This window comes from Perognathus longimembris, chromosome 23, assembly GCF_023159225.1.
Source record: "Perognathus longimembris pacificus isolate PPM17 chromosome 23, ASM2315922v1, whole genome shotgun sequence".
Lineage (NCBI taxonomy): Eukaryota > Metazoa > Chordata > Mammalia > Rodentia > Heteromyidae > Perognathus > Perognathus longimembris.
Genome location: NC_063183.1, coordinates 30,410,020 through 30,431,564, shown reverse-complemented (window position 1 = coordinate 30,431,564; position 21,545 = coordinate 30,410,020). Strand labels below are relative to the sequence as shown.

Sequence of the window (21,545 nt, the reverse complement as noted above, 5' to 3'; positions counted from 1 at the left end):
TTCAGTAGGTCATTCAGGCCGGCCTCAAACTTGTAATCACCTCTGTGATTAGAGATATGTGCCACTCTGCTCAGAGTGATTTTAGAGGCAACATTTTTATTACTGTGACCACCTGTATTAATATAAACACATCAAAAGTTTTATATATGTACTTACATGTACATATAAATCCAGTAGTCAGTTTTTTATTTGAACATTGTCCTTCACTAATAACTTTGAATATATTATCTACATGAACAAATTAAGCTTTACTTATATCACTTGAACTTTAGGAAAATTCCTTTTCAGATTGATTTCTGTTCAATAGAAACAAGGTTTTGTAGTTTATAGTTTGCAGATTTTTAAATTTTTCTTGGTTATTTTAGTATTTCCCTATTTGTCCCAAGATTCATTCATCCATCTACCTATCATTAGAACTTTATGAAGCAAAAGATAACTAAAATAATTCAGTGGGTTGTGAAGTTGAGGTCTCCACAGGGCCTACCTGAGCAACCTTCTTTCCTTAGAGAAGGTTTAGGATTTGTTTTTACATTCTGCTATTGATACTGAGAAAATGTTGGCATAGTCAAATGGATAAACCATCAATGGACACTTGCTGTTTACTTTTATAGCCAAAAGGAAGGCTTTCTTGCTGTTTAGAATTGAGATTGCTCAGTTCTATCTCATAGAATTATACTTAATCTAGTTAGATTATTACTGGCCAATAGTGAGGTGGTTACTAATAACAACTAATAGCTTTTGGCACATTAAATGTGCTGGGAACTTTTCTAAATGCTTTACATGTACTAATGAATTCAATCCCACAGACTATGAGATATAAGTACTGTTATATCCATTTCATAGACAAGGAAAGTAAGGTGTGCAGAAAAGTAGGCAGACCCACAGAATCACTGTTATCCACTCATTGTAAATTTCATTCTATAATATACATTCAATAGTAGTATTATTTTCTTCCTTTTCTCTCTCTCTCTCTCTCTCTTTTTTTTTTTTTTTTTGAGAGACTGGGTCTTGGTAGAGACTGGCTCAGGCTAGCCTCAAACTCTGGATCCTCCTCTTCCACCTCCTAAGTGCCAGGACTACAGGAATGCACCAACTACCCTAGCAGATGTCATACTATTGAATGCATGAGCTTTACTGAATTTACCATTTTTCTTTGTCTTTTCTTTTTGTTATTGAGATAAAACCTAGGATCCTGTGCATGCTAGACACTCTGTACCCCTGAGCCATACTAGCACTATAAATTTACATTTTTAAAACCTGTTGTGCTGGGGCTGGGGATATAGCCTAGTGGCAAGAGTGCCTGCCTCGGATACACGAGGCCCTAGGTTCGATTCCCCAGCACCACATATACAGAAAACGGCCAGAAGCGGCGCTGTGGCTCAAGTGGCAGAGTGCTAGCCTTGAGCAAAAAGAAGCCAGGGACGACAGTGCTCAGGCCCTGAGTCCAAGGCCCAGGACTGGCCAAAAAAAAAAAAACCTGTTGTGCTGGTGACTCATGCCTATAATCCTAGCTACTCAGGAAGCTGAGATCTGAAGATCATGGTTTGAAGCCAGCCTGGGCAGAAAAGTCCAGACTTCTCCAATTAACCACCAGAAAACCAGAAGTGGCTCTGTGGTTCAAAGTGGTAGAGCACTAGCCTTGAGAGAAAAAGCTCAGGGACAGCGCCCTGAGTTCAACCAACAAAGTAATAATAATAAAATAAAACCTGTTACTAGGATGTAGCAATAAGCTCAAAGGATACTGTGGGAAGAGTATCAAAGATGTTTCTTTTTCCATGTTATGGTCATACTGGACTTAAAAAATCTTGTAGAAATATTGCTTGTCTTTGGATGAGGCTTTTTGTTTTGTTCTTTGGTTAAACTGTTATGATAGCAGTATAAGATTTGATAAAATCAGTAAATCTCATAAAATTACTCAGATGAATTTGAACCAAGAGAAATAGGCTTTTTTTTAAGTGGTATTGAGGTTTGAACTCAAGGCCTTTTGCTTGTTAGGCTGGTGCTCTACCATTTGAGCCATACTACTATCCCTGATTTTTGCTGGATATTGAGTCTAGGAGACTTTCCTGCCTAGATTGGCTTCAAACTGTGATCTGCTAGGGATTACAGGCATGAACCCTTGGTGCCTAGCTTAACCACACAATATTTATAATCAGTTTCTATTTTAATGGCTGATTTTATTAATTCTAATTGTTAACTATTAATGGTGTGTTAGTACTATCTATAAACAGGACATTCTTGTTACCATATATTAATATCAAGCAGTTACTATTGTATTGTTAATATAGTTTTCTTTCTATTGTATATTTCACTGCTTTTTTGTGTACAATCTGAATTTTAGTAAAATCAATACATAACAGATTATTCAAAATAACTCATTATCACGATTTGCAGATATTCTAACAGATTCTGTTTTGTTTTGTTTTTGTGCTAGTACTGGGACTTGAACACAGGCATGGACACTGTCTCTGAGGTTTTTGCTCAAGGATAGCATGCTGTCACTTGAGCCAAAGCTCCACATATGGCAGGGTTCTTTTTGTTTTTGTTTTTGTCATGGGGCTTGAACTCTGGGCCTGGGTGCTGTCCCTGAGCTCTTTAGCTCAATGCTAGCACACTACTACTTGAGCCACAGGGTCACTTCTGGTTTTCTGGTGGTTAATTGGAGATAAGAGTCTCATGAACTTTCCTGCCTGGTCTGGCTTTGAACTGTGATCCTCAGCTCTCAGCCTCCTGAGTAGCTAGGATTATAGGCATGAGCCACTGGTGCCCATCGCTAACACTTTATTATAAAAGCTTGACATAGGGTTGGCTGGGGTAGAATACTAAGGACTCTGGGTTTAATCCCTAGTATTGAACAAATAAGTAGAAGTTTGGCATAATGTAAATATTAAATCTCTAATCTCAAGTAGTAGTGAATCTTGTATTTGTATATAGTAATAGTTTATTATAGCATTATAGGCATTATTGTTAACTTCTGGTGCATCTTTGAGTAAAGATTGGATAATTTACCGCAGTTATGGAAAAGCATGTATGCTGGACTAAAATTAATATTCTGATTTTTGGAAGACCTATGTAGTTAAAAATTTGAAGGATGGGATAGGCATAGTGGCTTAAATTGTAGTGTATCCCTTTTTGCCCCATCCCCCCTCCAAAAAAAAGTTTGAAAAACTCCATCTCAACCGTACTGTTGAACACCTGTCATCTGAGTTATTGAGGGAAGCACAAGTGGGAAGATTTTAGTCCTTGTAGGTGGGCCATAAGGTTTGGAAATAACAGAAAAAGAACAGAGGAGTGGCTCAAGTAGCAATAGAGCACTACCAAGTGCAAACAAAGCTCTGATTTCAGACTCAGTATCCTTTTACCTCCCCTAAAAAAAATTTTTTTTTTGAAGGATAGTTGTTAGAAAATGAGATTGTAGGGCTGGGGATGTGGCCTAGTGGCAAGAGTACCTGTCTCATATACATGAGGCCCTGGGTTCAATTCCCCAGCACCACATATACAGAAAACAGCCAGAAGTGGCGCTGTGGCTCAAGTGGCAGAGTGCTAGCCTTGAGCAGAAAGAAGCCAGGGACAGTGCTCAGGCCCTGAGTCCAAACCCCAGGACTGGCCAAAAAGAAAAAAAAAAAAAAGAAAAAGAAAATGAGATTGTAGGTGGCCCAGAAAGGAATCTTTGTATGAAAGTAAAATTAGGACCTAGAACAAAAACAGAGGTAAACATATTGTTTAATAGATTTTTGTGCATTAAGAGGCATATATGTGTATGTTTATGTATCTGTTCCCTAACACAAAAAGTAATGTTAATCTCAAAATTAAACTCTCTATATTATACATACATTCGTTCATTTGTTCCAAAAGGAGAATACAGGAGAATAGTACTTCTAGACTAGCATATTTTTCTGCCTTTTATACGTCCAAGTGACTTAGACTCTCCTGGGCTTATTTCTGTTTGTGAGAGTTTCTCTTTACATCACAGGCAGAACTCCATGCATCCCTACCTGAGACCCGATTATGGTTACTTTGTACCTTTCTGTATATATTTTTTCATTAGTTACCCTGGTGTCTTATATCTTTTAATCCTTCTGAAATATCATTTAAAAGCTGAATCTGTTCTGATAATAGAAGTGTTTATAGCCAACACTTACTCTTCTGTTCACTACTCTTTCTGTTCTCTTGGTGAGGAAACACTAACAATATATTCCTCCATCTTTATTATCACCATGAATCCTCAGTAAATAAATAATGTGGAAGGGAATTAGAACACATAATGAAGTTAAAGTTTTGACCTAATCTAGAAGCTTTTGAAGAAGTATTATTTCTTTTTCTTCATTTTTTAAAAAGCTCCCTCTTAACTCCTTTGCTTTGGTGTGAGCACTCCAATTCAGACTTTCATTCATGCTGGGCAGACTTTATACCACTAAGCTATACTCAAAGCCTGTAAATGTCACTTTGGAACAAGTGTACTACTTAGAGTATTGTTGTGTAGAAGTGTGTTGTGAACATAGGAAACAAATCCCTGCTTATATAAATTTGCTGTATTGAACAAGGATAGTGAAAATTAGGGGAAATGTCTTTGCAAAGATGAAATCTTTTTGTTTCATCCAAAACTGTCTTGAGAAGGCCCACAGTTTATAAAAATGGTTTCCCACTAAAATGTACTATATTAAAATTTATTTGGTTTACCAAACAAATAATGTTCCTGGGTTTTCACTAAAGTTTTTAAACTGTACCAAACATTTTAGGGTAAAATGTTAAAATGAATGACAAGCACAAGAATAACTAAATTTAAGTTTTGTTGCCAGTCCTGGGGCTTGAACTCAGGGCCTGAGCACTGTCCCTGGCTTTTTTTGCTCAAGGCTAGCACTCTACCACTTGAGCCATAGTGCCACTTCCGGCTTTTTTCTATTTGTGTGGTGCTGAGGAATTGAACCCAGGGTTTCATGTATACAAGGTGAGCACTTTATCACTAGGCCATATTCCCAGCCCCAAGAATAAATTTTTTATGCATCATCCTAACTGATGATGGTTGGATATGGAGGATTTGGTTTATTTGCTAGGAGTAGTAGTATATGGCTTGTTTTGTTTTATTTTATTTTTTTGCCAGTCCTGGGCCTTGAACTCAGGGCCTGAGCACTGTCCCTGGATTCTTTTTGCTCAAGGCTAACACTCTGCCACTTGAGCCACAGCGCCACTTCTGGCCGTTTTCTATATATGTGGGGCTGAGGAATCAAACCCAAGGCTTCATGTATACGAAGCAAGCACTCTACCACTAGGCCATATTGCCAGCCCCTTTTGTTTTATTTTTGATTGGTCAAGGAATTAAAATATACCCGACTAGTTGAATTACAAATAAGTAATCCAGACTTAGAGAAGGGGATAGGATGATATTATTTATGTAGTAACAGTCATTTTAAAAACAGTCTTTGGGAAGTGGTCAGTTAAGAAAATTCAATAGTTGTACTTGTGTACCATATAAACTTGCTTCTATTTTTGTCCTGTATTACCTGACCGTGGGCAGTTCTATTTTACTTAATATCTTTAGGTGGCTCCTCTATATTTGGCATTGTTTTATGGGTTTGGGGCCTTGTAAATTGCAAAGTTTTGTAAAATAGCGTCCCTGCCTCCTTGAGAATCCTTTGCATACTTTCTCTGTTTTCCCATAAAACATCTCTGGAACTAGGATTTTTGTCATGGGGACATTTTTGTGTTGGTGCCAGAATTAAACTCCACTAAGGCTGCTGAATTATATTTATAGCCCCCACAGACTTTTGTTTTTCTGAATCTGGCTTAAGAAATATATTATTCTGAGTTTAGAGTGATCTTTGAGTAGCATACAAAATTTGTCATTTTAGAAAATTTTGTCATGAATACAATTTAGCGAAGTGAATATGTTGTAAATAGTTTTAGTGTTGTTCATAGCTTATTTCTGTGCTTTGTGAATATTGAAGTATATTACAAGAACAATAGTAAATTTTAGGCAAGAATCTAGACATAGAAATAAGAAAATAAGCCAGTTGCCAGTGGCTCACACCTGTAATCCTAGCTATTCAGAAGAGCTAGTTTGAGACCAGCCCTGGGAAACTCCTGTTAACCACAGAAAGTCAGAAGTGGAGCTGTGGCTCAAGTGGTACAGCACTAGCCTTGAGCACAAAAGATCAGGAACAGCGCCCAGGCCCAGAGTTCAAGCCCTAGGACCGGCAACATAAGATACAAGGCAACACTTTGGGGAGTCTTTTCCTAATACAGTTCATTTTGAAAACTGGGTTCTTTTTATAATCTTAAAAAAATAAATAGTACTAAATTAGCTATTAAATATAGAAGAGTTAATTTTTAAAAATTGCAGTTATATTTAAGCCCGTCAACCCAGATACCTCCCACTTGAATATTGTTTACCTTGATAGAAATTTCAAAAAAAGGTATTTTTAGCAGGTGCTTGTTCAGAAGAAATTATGAAGAATGAGGAAGGTCATTGAGACAGGTCAGATTAGAGGTGGACACATTACCTAAAAATTGGATGGATGCTACTGGCTGGAAGATGGAGCTGATTGGTGGATCAAAATCTCAGAGGGAGACCTTCAATTTTTAGTTTAAATGTTTATTAAAATTACATTTCAGTGAAGTACTGTTATATATTGTATGCTTTTATTTAACTATTAAGAGTGTAATGATCAGCCAGGCACTGGTGGGCTTATGCCTCTAACTACTCCTGCAGCTCCTCAGGATGCTGAGATCTGAGGATTGCAGTTCGAAGCCAGCCCGGGCAGGAAAGTCCATGAGACACTCTTAACTCCAATTAATCACTAGAAAACCAGAAGTGAAGCTGTGGCTCAAGTGGTAGAGCACTAGCCCTGAGCACAAAAACTCGGGGACAGCGCTCAAGCCCTGAGTTCAAGCTTCAGGACTGGCATTTGCGCATATACATACACACACAAAATAAAATTGATCACTAGTGATGGTTATTATCAAATTAAAAGTGATTTATGTGAAATAATATTTGGAGAGTGGTACTTAGAAAACATTTGTTACTTTAAAATATGAACTTTAAAATTATAATATGCCCAAAGTTAGAGTATAATACATCTTAAAAAGTAATTTCTATTTTATGTTTATTTCCTGAAAACTATCTTTGTATTTCTTCAGGTTTATGTGAGATTAAGACCGTTCTTCAGGGAATTCCTGGAACGAATGTCTCAGATGTATGAGGTAAGTGTGCTCAAGCTCATTCCATATATATTTATATTTTGTTCAATGTAGTACCCATATTTAGATCATGTATAATGATTACTTCTTTTCCCTGAATTTGTAGATCATTCTTTTTACTGCTTCTAAGAAGGTGTATGCAGACAAGTTACTGAACATACTAGACCCTAAAAAGCAACTGGTCAGGTAAATTTAATTAAGAAATAGTGGAAATGTCTGTCACACTGATCTATGAAACTCTTCTGATTCTATTTAATATCAATGGCCATTTTCAGTTGGCTGTTATAATAGAGGCTTACTGTGTTGAATGGTGAAACTAAGTGAATACGTGAATTGTAAAGCCCCAGAAACTCTTTAAAAAGAGTTCCTAATTATAAAACTGCCCGACAGACGTTCTTTAAACACAAAGAAATGTATTTATTCACTGTGACATCTATATCCTCATTTCTTTTGGGATTGGCGGGGGAGAGAGGGTGGTATAGAGTATTTTTTACTGTGCGCATGTTTTACCTTCTTATGTCTGTGAAATAATGCATGTTATATACTACCTTTCTAATGGCATGGAGAATTAGAAGTTAATTTTAACAGGATCAAATTACATTCTTGCTTTTTCTGAGAGCAAACTCATCTTCTATGGGAAGAAAATGGTACACCACTCTGTTTAGAATTGAAATTGATTTGGGTAATCTGGTTATCTGTATGTGCCCTGTACTATAACAGATGAGTGTATTCCTGGTTAGTTGGGTAGGATTGCTTTGGGTGATTTTAAAACATTTGGAAACTTATGTCTATTATTTCTTCCATCTGAAGTGAGACTTGAGACTCCCACAGTCTTGCTTCATCTTCCAAAATGTAGGAGTTAGTCTTTTACTTTTAGGCCAAGAACAGCGAGAAATGATGGCAAGAGGCTCGTTAGGGGTTTAATAGCTGGCTGTTAATTTTCTTGAGTTCTCTCAAGGAGAATTTACTTTTCTTAGAAACATTATTTTTCTGCTGTTAATAATTCTTTTGTTATTGAATGGTTGCAGCTACATTGAAATGTTTCTCTTAATGAAAATATATTGCATTAACAGCATACATATCATTTTGTTTTAATAATTTTATTCATTCTGAAGATTTCTCTTCAGCACCTTCAATATTCCAGGGAAGCAGCGAGCAGGCTACGCCCTTCCCTTTTGAAGCCTTCATTTTATTAAGAAATAAATCATAATGCTATTATACTGTATTATAAGTTATCCTTTTTCAAATCTAGATTTTTAAGATCTAAACATTTGAATTGGCTTTAAACTTGAAACAAGAAAAATTTTTGAAGACATTTGATTTATGTGTTAATTTTAAGGTAGACATAAGATATTCTGAAAATCTCTGAAACTGATGAGTTTAAATGCAAAATTTCTGTGTGCTATTAGATGAGTGGCACAAGTAGTGTTTTGGGTTTTTTTTTTCCCCTTAAAGTAGTAGTACATGCTGTTAATGCTCAGCTTCCAATTTTTCTTGTGTCTTGGTGAGCTTGCCATTGTTGGCAAGGAGAGGCAGCATCAACAGTGATTGCCATTTGCATTCTATTCTTGCCTCTCCAATTTCCACAGATCTAAATGTTTATATAAATATTTATCATCTTTAACCCTTCCAAAGGCAGATGATCATTTGACTAATGAAACATTTCTTACAGTTAAGGGGAAAATAATTGTCAGTACTTCTTTATCTGTTTGTAAAATCCTTCCTCTTTGCCATCACCATTGCGTGTGTGCATGTGTGTGTGTGCGCACGCGCGTGCACCACAGTTCGGGAGCTTGAATTCAGGGCTTGGGTACTGTCCCTGGGCTTTTGTGTTCAAGGCTATCACTGTACCACTTGAGCGACAGCTGCTCTTGTAGATTTTGGGTGGTTAGTTGAAGAATCTCGGGCTTTCTGCCTAGGCTGGCTTCAAACGTGATTCTCAGATCTCAGTCTTTTGAGTATCCAGGAGTATAGGCATAGCCACCAGCACCCAATTTGCAGGGATACTTAAAAGTTGGTGTGTGTTATTTTTAAATTTTTTAGGTTTTATTTTTTTATGTAGCAGAGTTCTTGGATAGAAAATACTTTTCTAATGGAGGGACAAAAGGTGAACAAATGCAGCAGTGTTTGTCACTGCACACTGTGGAAAATGAAGTACACAACTTGTGGGTGGAGATGGGAGGGAAAAACTGGGAGACAGCAAGGGAAGGAGTGACACTGTCCAAAAAGAAGTGTGCTCCTTACCCGACTTATGTAACTGTAATCCCTCTGTACATCACCTTTGTAATAACAGTAAGAAAATAAAAATAGAAAAACAAGAAGAAACTACTTTCCTGAAATTGCATAGTTAAAAATACAAAAATGAGGACTGGAGGCATGACCCAGGTGATAGAGTGCCTGCTGAGCAGGCAAGCCCAGTGAGTTTTAAGGCCCTAAATTCAAATCCCAGTACCGCCAAAACAAAACCCACCACACTAAACACTTTCCTAGGTGCTAATGGCTCACACTTATAATCCTAGCTACTCAGGAGGCTGAGATCTAGAGGTGTAAGGTTCAAAGCTGGCCCAGGTAGAAAAGTCCTTAAAGACTTCAGTCTCCATTTTACCAGTAAAAAGCCACTTTGGAGGTTTGGCTCAAGTGGTTGAAAGCCAGCTCTGAGCAAGATGGAGGCCCTGAATTGAAGTCCTAGTGCCAGCAAAATAATAAATAAAAATAAACACCATCAGACACAAAATATGAACTAGTCTGTAGTTCCTGGAAAACTGTCTAGTAGAATTAAAAGACAAGAAAGAAAAACTACCAGTTAGTTAATATACAGAGCATAGAATTTCAAGGTGAAAAAAAACCCCAGTATATTTGAGTCAGCTTTTAGTAATAGACACTAGTATTTTGAGTAAAGAGGTTCTATAATTACTATAGTATGTCTTATAAAAATCTTTAATAGCTTTTAAAATTATACTTCTTTATTTAGCATCTAAAATTGGTGAAATATCAGTTTGCTTATCAGTTCTTAAGTAACATTTTCAGTCCCTGATTTTTTTAATGATCAAATACTAAAAAGAAAACAGGTGTTTAGGAAAAGTTGATACGATGGAAAGTTTGGCTCTAGCAGCACCTCTTCTCAAAAAGTGAAAGGAAAAATTTAAAAAATTTAAATGCCAATACAAAAACATTCCTTCTTATATTTTCTATTCTGGCATGTACAGGGATAGGGAGGCTGTGTGGTCTACTGGTTAGAGCAAAGGACTGGGAGCCAGGAGGATACTGGGTTCCAATGCGGGGCTAACCACTGACTTACTGTGTGACCTTGGGCAAGTCACTTGTGCGTCAGTCAACCATCTGGAAAATGGGTTAAAAAGCAGGACCTCGCTGACAACCAGATGCATCTGAGCTGAGCTTTCCTGGGTAAATAAATTACAAAAACACTTCAGAATTTTTAACCCCCTTTATAATTTAATATGACGTTTTAGGATAAAAGTAAAGTTCTTTTAAGACATGGCAATGTTCGGTTGTACGGTTTCAATTTGCTAAGAAATTTTCTAGTAAAGCTATAGTCCAAAGCTATGTCTCATATTTGTATTTTAATTTCCTTTGTGAGGGAAAATAATGATTTAACCTACATAGCCTGTGGAATATGTCGGTTTGAGTATATGTAGTACTTACGGAGGTCTTTTTGTTTTGTTTAATTTATTTTTATGTTTAGGCATCGGCTTTTTCGTGAACATTGTGTTTGTGTACAAGGAAACTATATAAAGGACTTAAATATCCTTGGAAGAGATCTTTCAAAAACAATAATAATTGACAACTCACCACAAGCCTTTGCATATCAGGTAGGAAAAGGACTGCTAAACAAACAAATTGTTAAAAATACAATGATGACATTCTGATTTTAAAAAATGATAGGAGAAAATATAGTTTTTCCTACTGGCATTTCCAGCACATGCAGAAAACCTGAAATGAAAACTCTTTAAGTAGAGAATCGGAATGAAAAAGAACTATAAGAATCCATCAAAGGAAATTCTGGTGGCATTCCTTTTCAAAGGAACTTTTAGATCAGCATTTATTTAAATACTTTGTTTCTTTTTTAAAAAAAATTCCAAAGTAGCAAAATACAAGTAAAAAGAGAATTTATCTATTTTTTGTTTTAGCTTTCTAATGGAATCCCTATAGAAAGCTGGTTTATGGATAAAAATGACAATGAACTCCTAAAATTGATTCCTTTTCTGGAGAAGCTTGTAGAACTGGTAAGTGTGTCTTACAATCTTCCATTGTGATTTTGTTTGCTTAGGAATATACAATAGGAAGTAAAGCTGTGACTCAAGTGTGAAGAGTGCCTGCTTAGCGTGAGAAAGCTAAAGGACAGTGCCCAGATTTAAGCCCTAGTACTGGTTCATGCAAAAAAGTAATAATAATTGTTCATTAAAAGATAATATTGAGAGACTGGGAAGTATGGCTTTGTGGTAGAGTACTTGTCCAGCATGCATAAAACCCTGAGTTTAATTCCTCCTTACAGATAAACAAAAACTAAAAATTAAAGGAAAAAAATTGAATAATAAGAAATAACCACTTTATACTTTTTTTTTTGTCAGTTATGGGGCTTGAACTCAGGGCCTGGGCACTGTCCTTGAGCCACTTTGTGCCACTTCCAGTTTTTGAGTGGCTAATTTGAGATAAAACTCTCTCAAGTGACTTTTCTGCCTGGCTGGCAGTGAACCGTGACCCTCAGATCTCAGCCTCCTGAATAGCAAGGATTATAGGTGTGAGCCACATCGCTGGCTATACTGACTTTTAAAGTTAATTGCGAGCCAGGTGTGGCACACACCTGTAATCTCAGTACTCAGGAGGCTAAGTCAGGAGTGAGTTTCTCCAAAAAAAGTCACACACACACACACACACAAAGTTAACTGGTGGGAGAGATTGAGACAAAGGTTGAAAATGTTTTTTTTTTCCTCTGTAATACAACTTTTAATGTAAATATTGGGGCAAAGGTTGAAAAGAATTGTAGGTTTTTTTTCTTCTGTCATGTAAGTTAATAGAAATGTGCAGTAGAAACCAAACAGGTTTGTTCCCGAGTGAGGCACAGTGGCACATACATTTAATGCCAGCTACTTCGGAAGCAGAGAATTGTTAGGCTTGGAGGCAGGGATGTTCTAAGGTCACCTTGGAAAGGAATGGGGCTCAGAATGAAGTGGGATCTCACCAGAGTTCCCTTTGGTGCATTTAAAAGTTACTTTCGGGCTGGGAGTGTGGCTTAGCGGTAGAGTGCTATCCTTGCATGCATGAAGCTCTGGGTTTGATTCCTCAGCACCACATAAACAGAAAAAGTCGGAAGTCAGCTCTGTGGCTCAAGTGGTAGAGGGCTAGCCTTGAGCAAAAAGAAGCCAGGGACAGTGCTCAGGCCCTGAGTCCAAGCCCAGAACTGGCAAATAAATAAATAAATAAAACAAAAAAGTTACTTTCACCAGGTACTGGTGGTTGGCTCCTGTAATTCTAGCTACTCAAGACTGAGATCAGAGGGTCGTGGTTCAAAGCCAGCCCAAGCAGGAAAGTCTGTGAGAGACTCTTATCTCCAATTAACCACCTGAGAACTAGAGGTGAAGCTATGGCTCAAAAGTGGTAGAGTGCTAGCCTTGAGCAAAATAGCTCAGGGATTGTGCCCATGTCCCAGAGTTCAAGCCCCACAACCTCAGGACAGCACCCAGGCCCTGAGTTCAAGGCCTAGGACTGGTACCAGAAAATGAGTTACTTTAAAATTATAATTTATCTTAGTAGTATGCCTGCTTGTATTTCACACTGTATAGATCGAATGCTTATGCTTCACTATTTCACTGGGCTTCCTCTTAGAAGCCACTAAGTTGTTTACATTAATTCTAAGATGATTTCATAATTAATATCTGAAGTAATGCTTGTCACTGAAACTTCAGGAATTATTTTCCTCTTCATAAATCAATTTTAAGATGAATATAGAAAGTAGAATATAGTAGATTAGCCCTTTTAACTATCTGCTGGTTTTTTACTTTTGTTTAATGATTGTTCTGAATTGAAACTTTTTTTTTTGTGCCAGTCCTGGGCCTTGGACTCAGGGCCTGAGCACTGTCCCTGGCTTCTTTTTGCTCAAGGCTAGCACTCTGCCACTTGAGCCACAGCGCCACTTCTGGCCGTTTTCTATATATGTGGTGCTGGGGAATCGAACCCAGGTCTTCATGTATACAAGGCATGCACTCTTGTCACTAGGCCATATTCCCAGCGTATTGAAACTTAATTAGTGAAAGTGTTTTGTTTTAAATTGAATTCCAAGTTAACTGTGTCAGTGTTATATCTCTATTCAGTCATCCCTTGATATCCCTTTGAGATTGGTTCCCAGATCTACTGCTGAATAAAAATCTTCAGATGTTCAAGTCCCTCACATAAGGAGGAGTAGTGATTGCATGGAGCCTATGCATATCTTACCCAGTGCTTTAAATCATCCCTAATTTACCATAGTAGCATAATGTAAATGCTCAGTAAATAATTAGATGACTCTTTAAGGAGTGAATGATCTGGGGAACAAGTCTGTACATACATTATTACTTTTCCTCTAAAGCCAAGGATGGTTGAATTTACAAATGCAAACCTATGGATATTACAAGGCTGACTGTATTTGGCAAGAAAAGTAATTGTAAGTCATAAAGCAAGATTGTGGTATGTTTTTTTCTGTAAAGAAAGAAGGTTTATAATGTTGAAGGAATCATTTCTTTAAATTGTCTTTTGAAATTTTTGGTTTTTTTCCCACAGAATGAAGATGTCCGACCTCACATCAGAGACAGATTTCGCTTGCATGATTTGCTGCCCCCAGATTAAATACAAAGACTTGTCAAAATCACTGAAGGGGGAAAGAATGCAGGACCCTTTTGGACTAAGACAAAAACATTGCCATTACTGTTGAAATTTTGCATTTTTGTACCCCGTCTTGCTTTTCTTATCTTTGGTGCCCAATAATAATCAAGGGTTACAGAAAGAGACTTTATCTATCTCAGATTGAATACATACAGTAGGTAGGCTAAAACAGAAGAGTCTTTAGAACTAGTGCAACTCCAGTGAAATTTTTTTATGTACAGGACATCTGCAGTTTATAAAGAATTCTGTTTCTGCCACCAGCAGTTTGACCTGTAGTTCCACAGGATTTTATGATAATAACAGAGATGAAAATGGACTTTTATTTTCTCTCTGTTTGGTGCTCTAAGTGGGTTTGTAGCCACTTTTCTGTTACTTTACGATTCTCATTTCAACAGGAATGGCCAGTAAAAGTTGTTTTATTTTTCCTGTTAAGGTTTATAACCTTTTTACATTTTTGACCTGTATTAGATTAGAATTTCATTATGCATTCCTTTTAGTTGAGGCGCTTCATAGTTTTCTGGAAATAGTTTTTAGTTTTTTATTATACATTTGAATGGCTGTTTTCCTGCTTTGTCTGCCTGCATATTGTATATTTGTTTAAAAATATTCTCTACTTTTAGTCCATGTAAGTTTCATTTAGAAAGATATGCATTTATATTTTGTTTCTGTAATATTCTACTGTAGGTGAAATCTTTTCAAAAATCAAGAGACTGGGTAGATAAGAATATATGAATGACTAATATTCAAAAGTTTAAACCATTGTGATGGCATGTATTCCCAAATGATAATATCTTGCAGTGGCACACAGATTGAATGGATAAAGGTATACCTCAGACTTCACTGTGCTCACCAATCTTTGAGGAGAAGGAGTTTGGTCACCTGTTGGGCTTGATTTAGTTACTGCTGCCCTTGGTTTTCTCCAGGAACGAAGTATTCAGCACAGTGACTCAGTATTTTTAGTTACTTTGCATGGGCTGGTAGTACCTCTGTTATGCTCTTGGTTACAATCAGTTTAAAACGCCGTGTAACAGTCTTGGTACCTCACAGTAGCTATGCATAGCCCTGTGGCACAGGACACTCCCAAGCCACCAATGTTCTCATAGTGGTTTTCTATGCTATATGAAAATAGTCTTCAAGCCTTGGTCCTCTAATGCAGCTACCACAAGAGGTTGATATTTTTATAGTGGCGTGTAATCTCCTTTTCAGGGGGCTTTTTATGGAAGGTAGAATTTGTAAAAGTTAGTATGCTTTGCCTCTCAACTGCATTAACATGCCACAGGCTCAGACTGTTTTTGTGTAAAGGATGTCAAAGAACGGCACTTTTTCTAAAGAGAAGTTTGATATTTTGTATGCTTGTTAAGAAAGTACAGTATTGGAAATTAAAGGTGGACAACTGATAATTGAGGAGTATGTCAGTTAATTTTTTATGTATATTACCTGTTTACTTGTACAACTTATTGTACAAATTACATGCAGCTTCATTTTCAAATGAATCCTTAAAATAAGGAAATCTTTTTAGGAAAACATTTAATTTTTGTATTTTTGATTTTAAAGGCATGAGTTATGTCAAGTTTTCAGTGTATTAATGAAGATTTTAACTTTTCATCAGGTTGAGTGTTTTCTTACTATATTATCTGTTGTGTATGTAGTTAGCATATTGTGTCACTGAACTGTTTAAAAATCTAGCATGTAGAGCAAGCCTGTTTTGTGGAAAATCCTTATTCACGTAAAAAAATAATCATGGCAGATTTTCTGCAAAAAAAAAAAAGCAAAAGCATTGCAATTCAGAATACTGATTTTTTTTTTTTATTTAAAGAAAGGTATTTTGCTTGCAGGAAAAATACTACAGATTCATTTTAATGAGAATCTTTGAAATGTATTTATCTTTAGGGCATCTGGGCATCTTTATGCTGTTTGTCTTATGTCTTTCTTGAAATAAAATGTACATATGTTACCTTTACATATGCGCTTGCTCAAAATTGTGAACCTAGTTACATTTCTCCCATTCCCTCTTATTTTATGCTCAAACGGCAAACCCCAAAATCTATATATAATATCTGAATTTTCAGAATATTTCAAAATAGCTGAAAGTTTTCTAATTAAATGAATAGTCTGAAAAGGTCTTCCCATTACTTAAAGGGAAATGTAAACAACTATATGCCATTGTGCCGGTGGGCACATTAATAATGAAAAACAACTTTTAATCATCTTTTATTAATGGTAAAGTTGTTTTCAGTCCTATAGTAGAAGACTTCTTTTAAGTCAGTTGATAAAATGAATCAAACCGAACCAGCTTCTATAAAGAAATAAACTAAGGGAAATTTTATGTAGCCTAAGATGATTTCTTGAGACCAAATTAATATTTTTTCTATTACTGCATTCAGGTAAAGTTGTTAAAATTTAAAAATAAATTACAAAACAATTTAGCCAACTCCCTTCCACCTTAGTGTTTTATCTTCCCATCACACTTTTTTTTTTAATAGATACTAACACTTCCATTAAGTTTACTTTTTGGAGGTGTGTATGTCTTTTGAATGGAAATGTGCCCAGCCCATCAGCTCCCACAGGAAACGTGGCTGTAGTAATAGTGCAGGATTGATGGATCCTTGAGGTGACCCAGGAAGTAACCTGTGTACACATTACAGCTCTCTAAAGTACCAATTAAAATCGTGCTTTTCCAGTAATAATGGTAATGTCTGACTTTTAAGACATTCTTTTAAATATTTGTATCATGGTTAGAGTGGACATTTTAATTGGTTGTGTTTTTTTAATTCCATGTAATATATGTAGCCCTAATCCGATTTATCACTGCATTTCTCTTTGGGTCCTAAAAAGAGGACTGGTGGCAATTCATAACCATAAATTGTTTTATATTAGCTAGTATGTATATTTATTTATCCAGTGGCTTTATCTGTTTCCCAAAATTGGTTTGGGATTTGTTAAAAGCATTGTGTAACTTCTATAAATGGCTATTTTCTTGTAATTGTCAGTGAAATGGATGTGTACATTTTTTTAAAAAAGTATTTCTCTGGGGTAGTTTTGTTCATTTTTCTTAGGGTTAACATAAGAGTGGCTTTCTTTTCTTAAGGTTATCATTTGCCAGTGACTTTTTCAGCTAGATTTAACCTTTCACTCAACCTTCTAAAGACGTTGGTTTCTCATTGTTTTATTGTCAACTTGCCTAACAGAGACTTCATCTCACCAATGAAGAAAACATTTCATTATTCCTACAAATCTTTCCAGCGAGCACAGAATTCTTCGTAAGGACCAGATCTCTTCCACATCTGTGTCAGTCACATAAAATCTGAAGTGTAAAGGACACTGAAGCCTTCATTTACTTGTACTAATATGGTGTTATATACTACATCATTAGATAGTTAAGGTTTTCTGACCTGACTTCTCTTTGTCTTCCTAGTATTTATTTTTTACCTCTTTTAATCTGTGTGTCTGGATTAACTTAGTTAATAGTTACCCACCGAATAACTATGCCAAGCAACTAGGAAAGAATGTTTATTTTATTTCCCCTTATAGGGGAAGAGTGGACTGGGAACAGAAATGTATGGGCCAAAAGGCCTTAGGTTGTCATTCACTTTCTTATTCCTCTCATGAGCTATAAATGAGTATAGTATTTTTTCAGTGCTGATGTATTTGATTATGTCATTAGTTTTCATGTCTTCCCTGAGTTGAAAGCCTGCTAGGAATTTGTATAAAATACATTTAAAATTTTCAGAATAAGAACCAAACCTCAGAACTTATATTTAAATGCTACTTAAATTATTATTGGAATCCAAGTCTCGCTAACTAGGATACATTTTTATAAAATGTTTCTCTGTATCTTGAATTGAAATTACTTGCTCCCAGAGGTAAGAGTTCTGGGGATAGAACATGTTTCGAGATCTTTTTAAAAAGGGATTAAGAGAGCAACAAGTTTATACTAGCTTATGGTTTTGATACTAGCATTTTAAGATACATCAGTGGTTCTCAAACCTGACTGTTCATTAGGATCACTCGGGAAGCTTTGAGAATACAGATTCCCAAATTGGGCCTGAGAGTTCTGTACTTTTTAAAGCTCTCCTGGTGATTCTGATGGACAGGTTTGGGAAATCCCTGTTTTAAATAATGTGATAGTGGTTTGAGAGTAGGTAACAAAATAAAAGTTTGCCAGACATTTCTGTGGTAGAGTTTTTTTTTCTTTTTAAACTGGGACCAGATTTCACAGAACTTATTCAAGATACATGGAGGAATAAAAAAGAAGATTGAGGCTACTGCTCATTATCATTTTTGTCTTTCATATGTTTAATAGTTGCATTTCTAGGACTTGGAATAGTTGATCATACACACAGCTGAAGGACATGTCCCTGAATGAGACCATTATATATATTAACTAAAATATTTCACTATTTTTTTATTTTATAAATCTTTGTAGAAATAAGCAATGAAAAGCTGCTTTCATCTTTTGAAATGGGATTTTTCAAGGCAGTGTCCTTTTGGCATTAAGGTAGGGAGGAATTAATATTCTCCTTACCTGTTTCCACATGAATTCAATATAAAGTCATAGACATTTAAAATCTCAATTTAATTTCTACTTATTTACTATGCAGTATAGCCGTGAACAAGTAATGTAGATTTAGTTTTCTCATCTTCAAATGCCCTGATCACCCTACCTCACAGGGTTGTTGTGGGGATAAATAAAACTTTTATGGAAGTACTTTTCTTCGATGATGATTTTTCAGCCATTAGAAGCAATGTAATTTCTAACAGTTTATGTATAGTGCAAGTACAGTTTTTTCCACTTTCCCTCTTGGTAGTAATCTTCAGGGCAAAACTGTAAGGACCATATAGTGAGCTATACATGAGGAAAAACCGATGAAACAGACGTTAGAGAGGGCTATGGCCTGAAGTCAAGTTTCAGGCCTTCTCAGAATCTGAGAAACATGAATTTTGACATGCTATAATCCTCCTAACAGCATTTTTGATGATCATTACTGCATGCATACCAAACTTCGTCAAGCTTATAAGTCAAATTGACCGATAAGATTTTTTTTTTAAGTTAAGGGATATAAATGGTACAAACTAGGTTAACTAAAGTAGCACTTTAAAAGTAAACTCTAGCTTCTAAGTGTACAGGAAGGTATAAGACTAAGTGGTATCTAGCTTCCACCAAAGCATTTCCAATGACAGGAGGGAAGCTACAAATCAACTTGGTACTATTCTAATAAATGTAAAGGTAGTCAAGACCCCACCAAATGGCCATGGGTAATGGGTTTACATTCTATGTAGGGGCTGATCCAAATTGCATGTGCTTTATAATACACAAGATTTGGAGTTGTCTTAAAAATGGTAGTAGTCCATGTAGCGAGGGACCCTGAAGCTAAAGGTTCAGTAGTTTCAGTTAATTTTCTAACCCCTCTAGATCAGTCATAAATCCACAGAGCTTTAGGAAGCCCACCTACTTTTGTATACTATGCCAGTTTACAAAGATGGGGAAAACTGAGCAGTCCCACATACATTTCCATTTAAGTGTCAGCAAAATGGGATCTTTTAAATGATTATAAACATGGGATTGGGGGCAGAGGGGAAAGGTGTTGCTGTGTAGCACAGTCTGGTCTCAAACTTAAGATCTTCCTGTCTCAGCTTGAGTACTGGGATCACAGTGAAGTGTCACTGAACTTGGCCTAGTTCATACATGTATTTATATTCATTTTGGCAGTACTGGAGTTTGAACTTGAGGCCTTGTGACCACTTGACCTATATCCTAAACATTTTGCTTTGGTTACTTTTCAGATAGGGTTTCACTTTATTTTCCTGAGGCCTACCTTAAGCCACAGTCATCCTACTTATTACTCCCACTAAGCTGGGACTGCAGATGTGTACCACTTGCCTTGTCTGGCCTCATACTGTGCTCATTTGTCCAGTAGCTAGTAGCATCACAGATCTGAAACCCAGCGCAGGCAAGCTAATTTACATACCTTTTAGGTAAGCATCTGCCTGCTGTATGATGAATGGATTGAGGAAAAGTAAGTAGGATAAGGAGGAACAACTGGGTGCCTAAAAAGCACTATAGAGGTATCTTGAACGGGGTAGTAGAAAGAGACAAAGAAATAAATGGCTCCCAGAAGAAAACAGGACACATCCTTAGGACTTGGTGATGTCAAGGATAATAGGGTTTTTACTTGAGCAATTAGATGTGTGTTACCACCACTTAATCCCCACAGGTATCATGTTTTCCTTCTTTATAGTCACTGTTAGGTTCTGCCAGAGAAACAGATCAATAGAGGATGTATTTATAGAAAGATTTAAGGAATTGGCTCACATAGTTTGTAGGTGCTGGCAAGCAGACTGAAGATTTGATGCTGTGCTCTGGAGGCAGAATTTTTCCCATTTTGAGGATCTTCATTTGGACAGAGTGGATGGACTCAGACATTATGGAAGGTAATCTGCTTTTATTATCTACAGATAGTAAACAGTCACATGTAACATATACATTTACAGCAATTAAAATTGAGCAACAAGGGTATCTGGGCCTATTCAAGTTGCTATACAAATTTAACCCATTATAATCAGTAAGATGACTCAGACCTTTACTTCACAGATTAGTTCCTTCCTCTCCATTGACATTGCCTTAATTTAGGCTTGCATTCTCCTTCATTCAGGCTAGAGGTGTAGCTCAGTGGTAGAGCTACTACGGCATGCAGAAGTCCTGGGTTTTATACTCAGTATGGCAAATAAATCAACCATAAAAATATTTGTATATTCAGGCACTATGCCAAAGGTTGGATGATACCACTGTGAATAAGATAAACTTTTTCCTCCAAGGCTTACATTCCTGCCTTCTGTCGTGCCTACTGTCAACCCTCTATAAATGGGTGCCTCTTATACCTTCACTGGAATAGATCACTGCCTCTGATACCTTAACTGGGAAGGCCATCTTTATAAAATGTTCATTGGTAAACTCTAAAAGTATACGAGAAACGTGGCACAGTGTGCACTAAAAAGAGCAGAGTGGCCAATCACTATTAACTAGAACGTTGCATCAAGTGCAAGTATTACATCTTCGAGAGTAAGAAAACAACCACCACCCTGCAGAGGAGCCTCGTGGCTCCAGGGCCAAGAGTGGAGCTCCTCTTCCTCCCTGCTGGGATCGGTTTACCGGTTCGCTCCTTGGGGTTGCTCTCTTCAGGTTGAGGGATCACCGCGTTCTTTCTAACAGAAACCCCCCGGGGCACATTTTCTCCCGCGGCCTCTCCCACGCCAGTCTCACCTGCAAACCTCTGCTGCCGTTCAAGTATCTTTTTACATTTCACCTCATAATGCTCCTTTTTGTTGTAGTCATCGCACTGTCGAAATTTGTTTACCAGACCCCTCTCCCTCTCTTTCTCCCCCCCCCCCCCTCTCTCTCTCCGGTGCTTGGTTGAGTGCAAGGCTTGAGCACCGACGGAGGAGTCCCCGCGGTGCTGTCGTCGCGGGGCTCG

At 36.9% G+C, this 21,545-nt stretch overlaps 1 protein-coding gene and 1 long non-coding RNA gene across 3 annotated transcripts in view; one reads left to right on the top strand and one right to left on the bottom strand.

The window, feature by feature from the left end:
- The window catches only part of Ctdspl2 (CTD small phosphatase like 2), a 57,959-nt gene extending 39,180 nt beyond the window's left edge, over positions 1-18,779 (top strand). For both annotated transcript variants that reach the window (XM_048332291.1, XM_048332290.1), the window contains exons 9-13: positions 7,138-7,200; positions 7,304-7,383; positions 10,901-11,027; positions 11,346-11,441; positions 13,972-18,779. In XM_048332291.1, coding sequence (XP_048188248.1) covers positions 7,138-7,200; positions 7,304-7,383; positions 10,901-11,027; positions 11,346-11,441; positions 13,972-14,037 — 432 coding nt within the window. In that variant the 3' untranslated portion in view covers positions 14,038-18,779. The remainder of the gene's footprint in view (positions 1-7,137; positions 7,201-7,303; positions 7,384-10,900; positions 11,028-11,345; positions 11,442-13,971) is intronic.
- On the bottom strand, positions 998-1,523 carry LOC125340588. The gene is made up of 2 exons (XR_007208784.1): positions 1,478-1,523; positions 998-1,257 (listed from the first exon to the last, which is right to left on the bottom strand). It is a non-coding gene; the product is annotated as an uncharacterized LOC125340588 (long non-coding RNA).
- Positions 18,780-21,545: the final 2,766 nt, after the last annotated feature.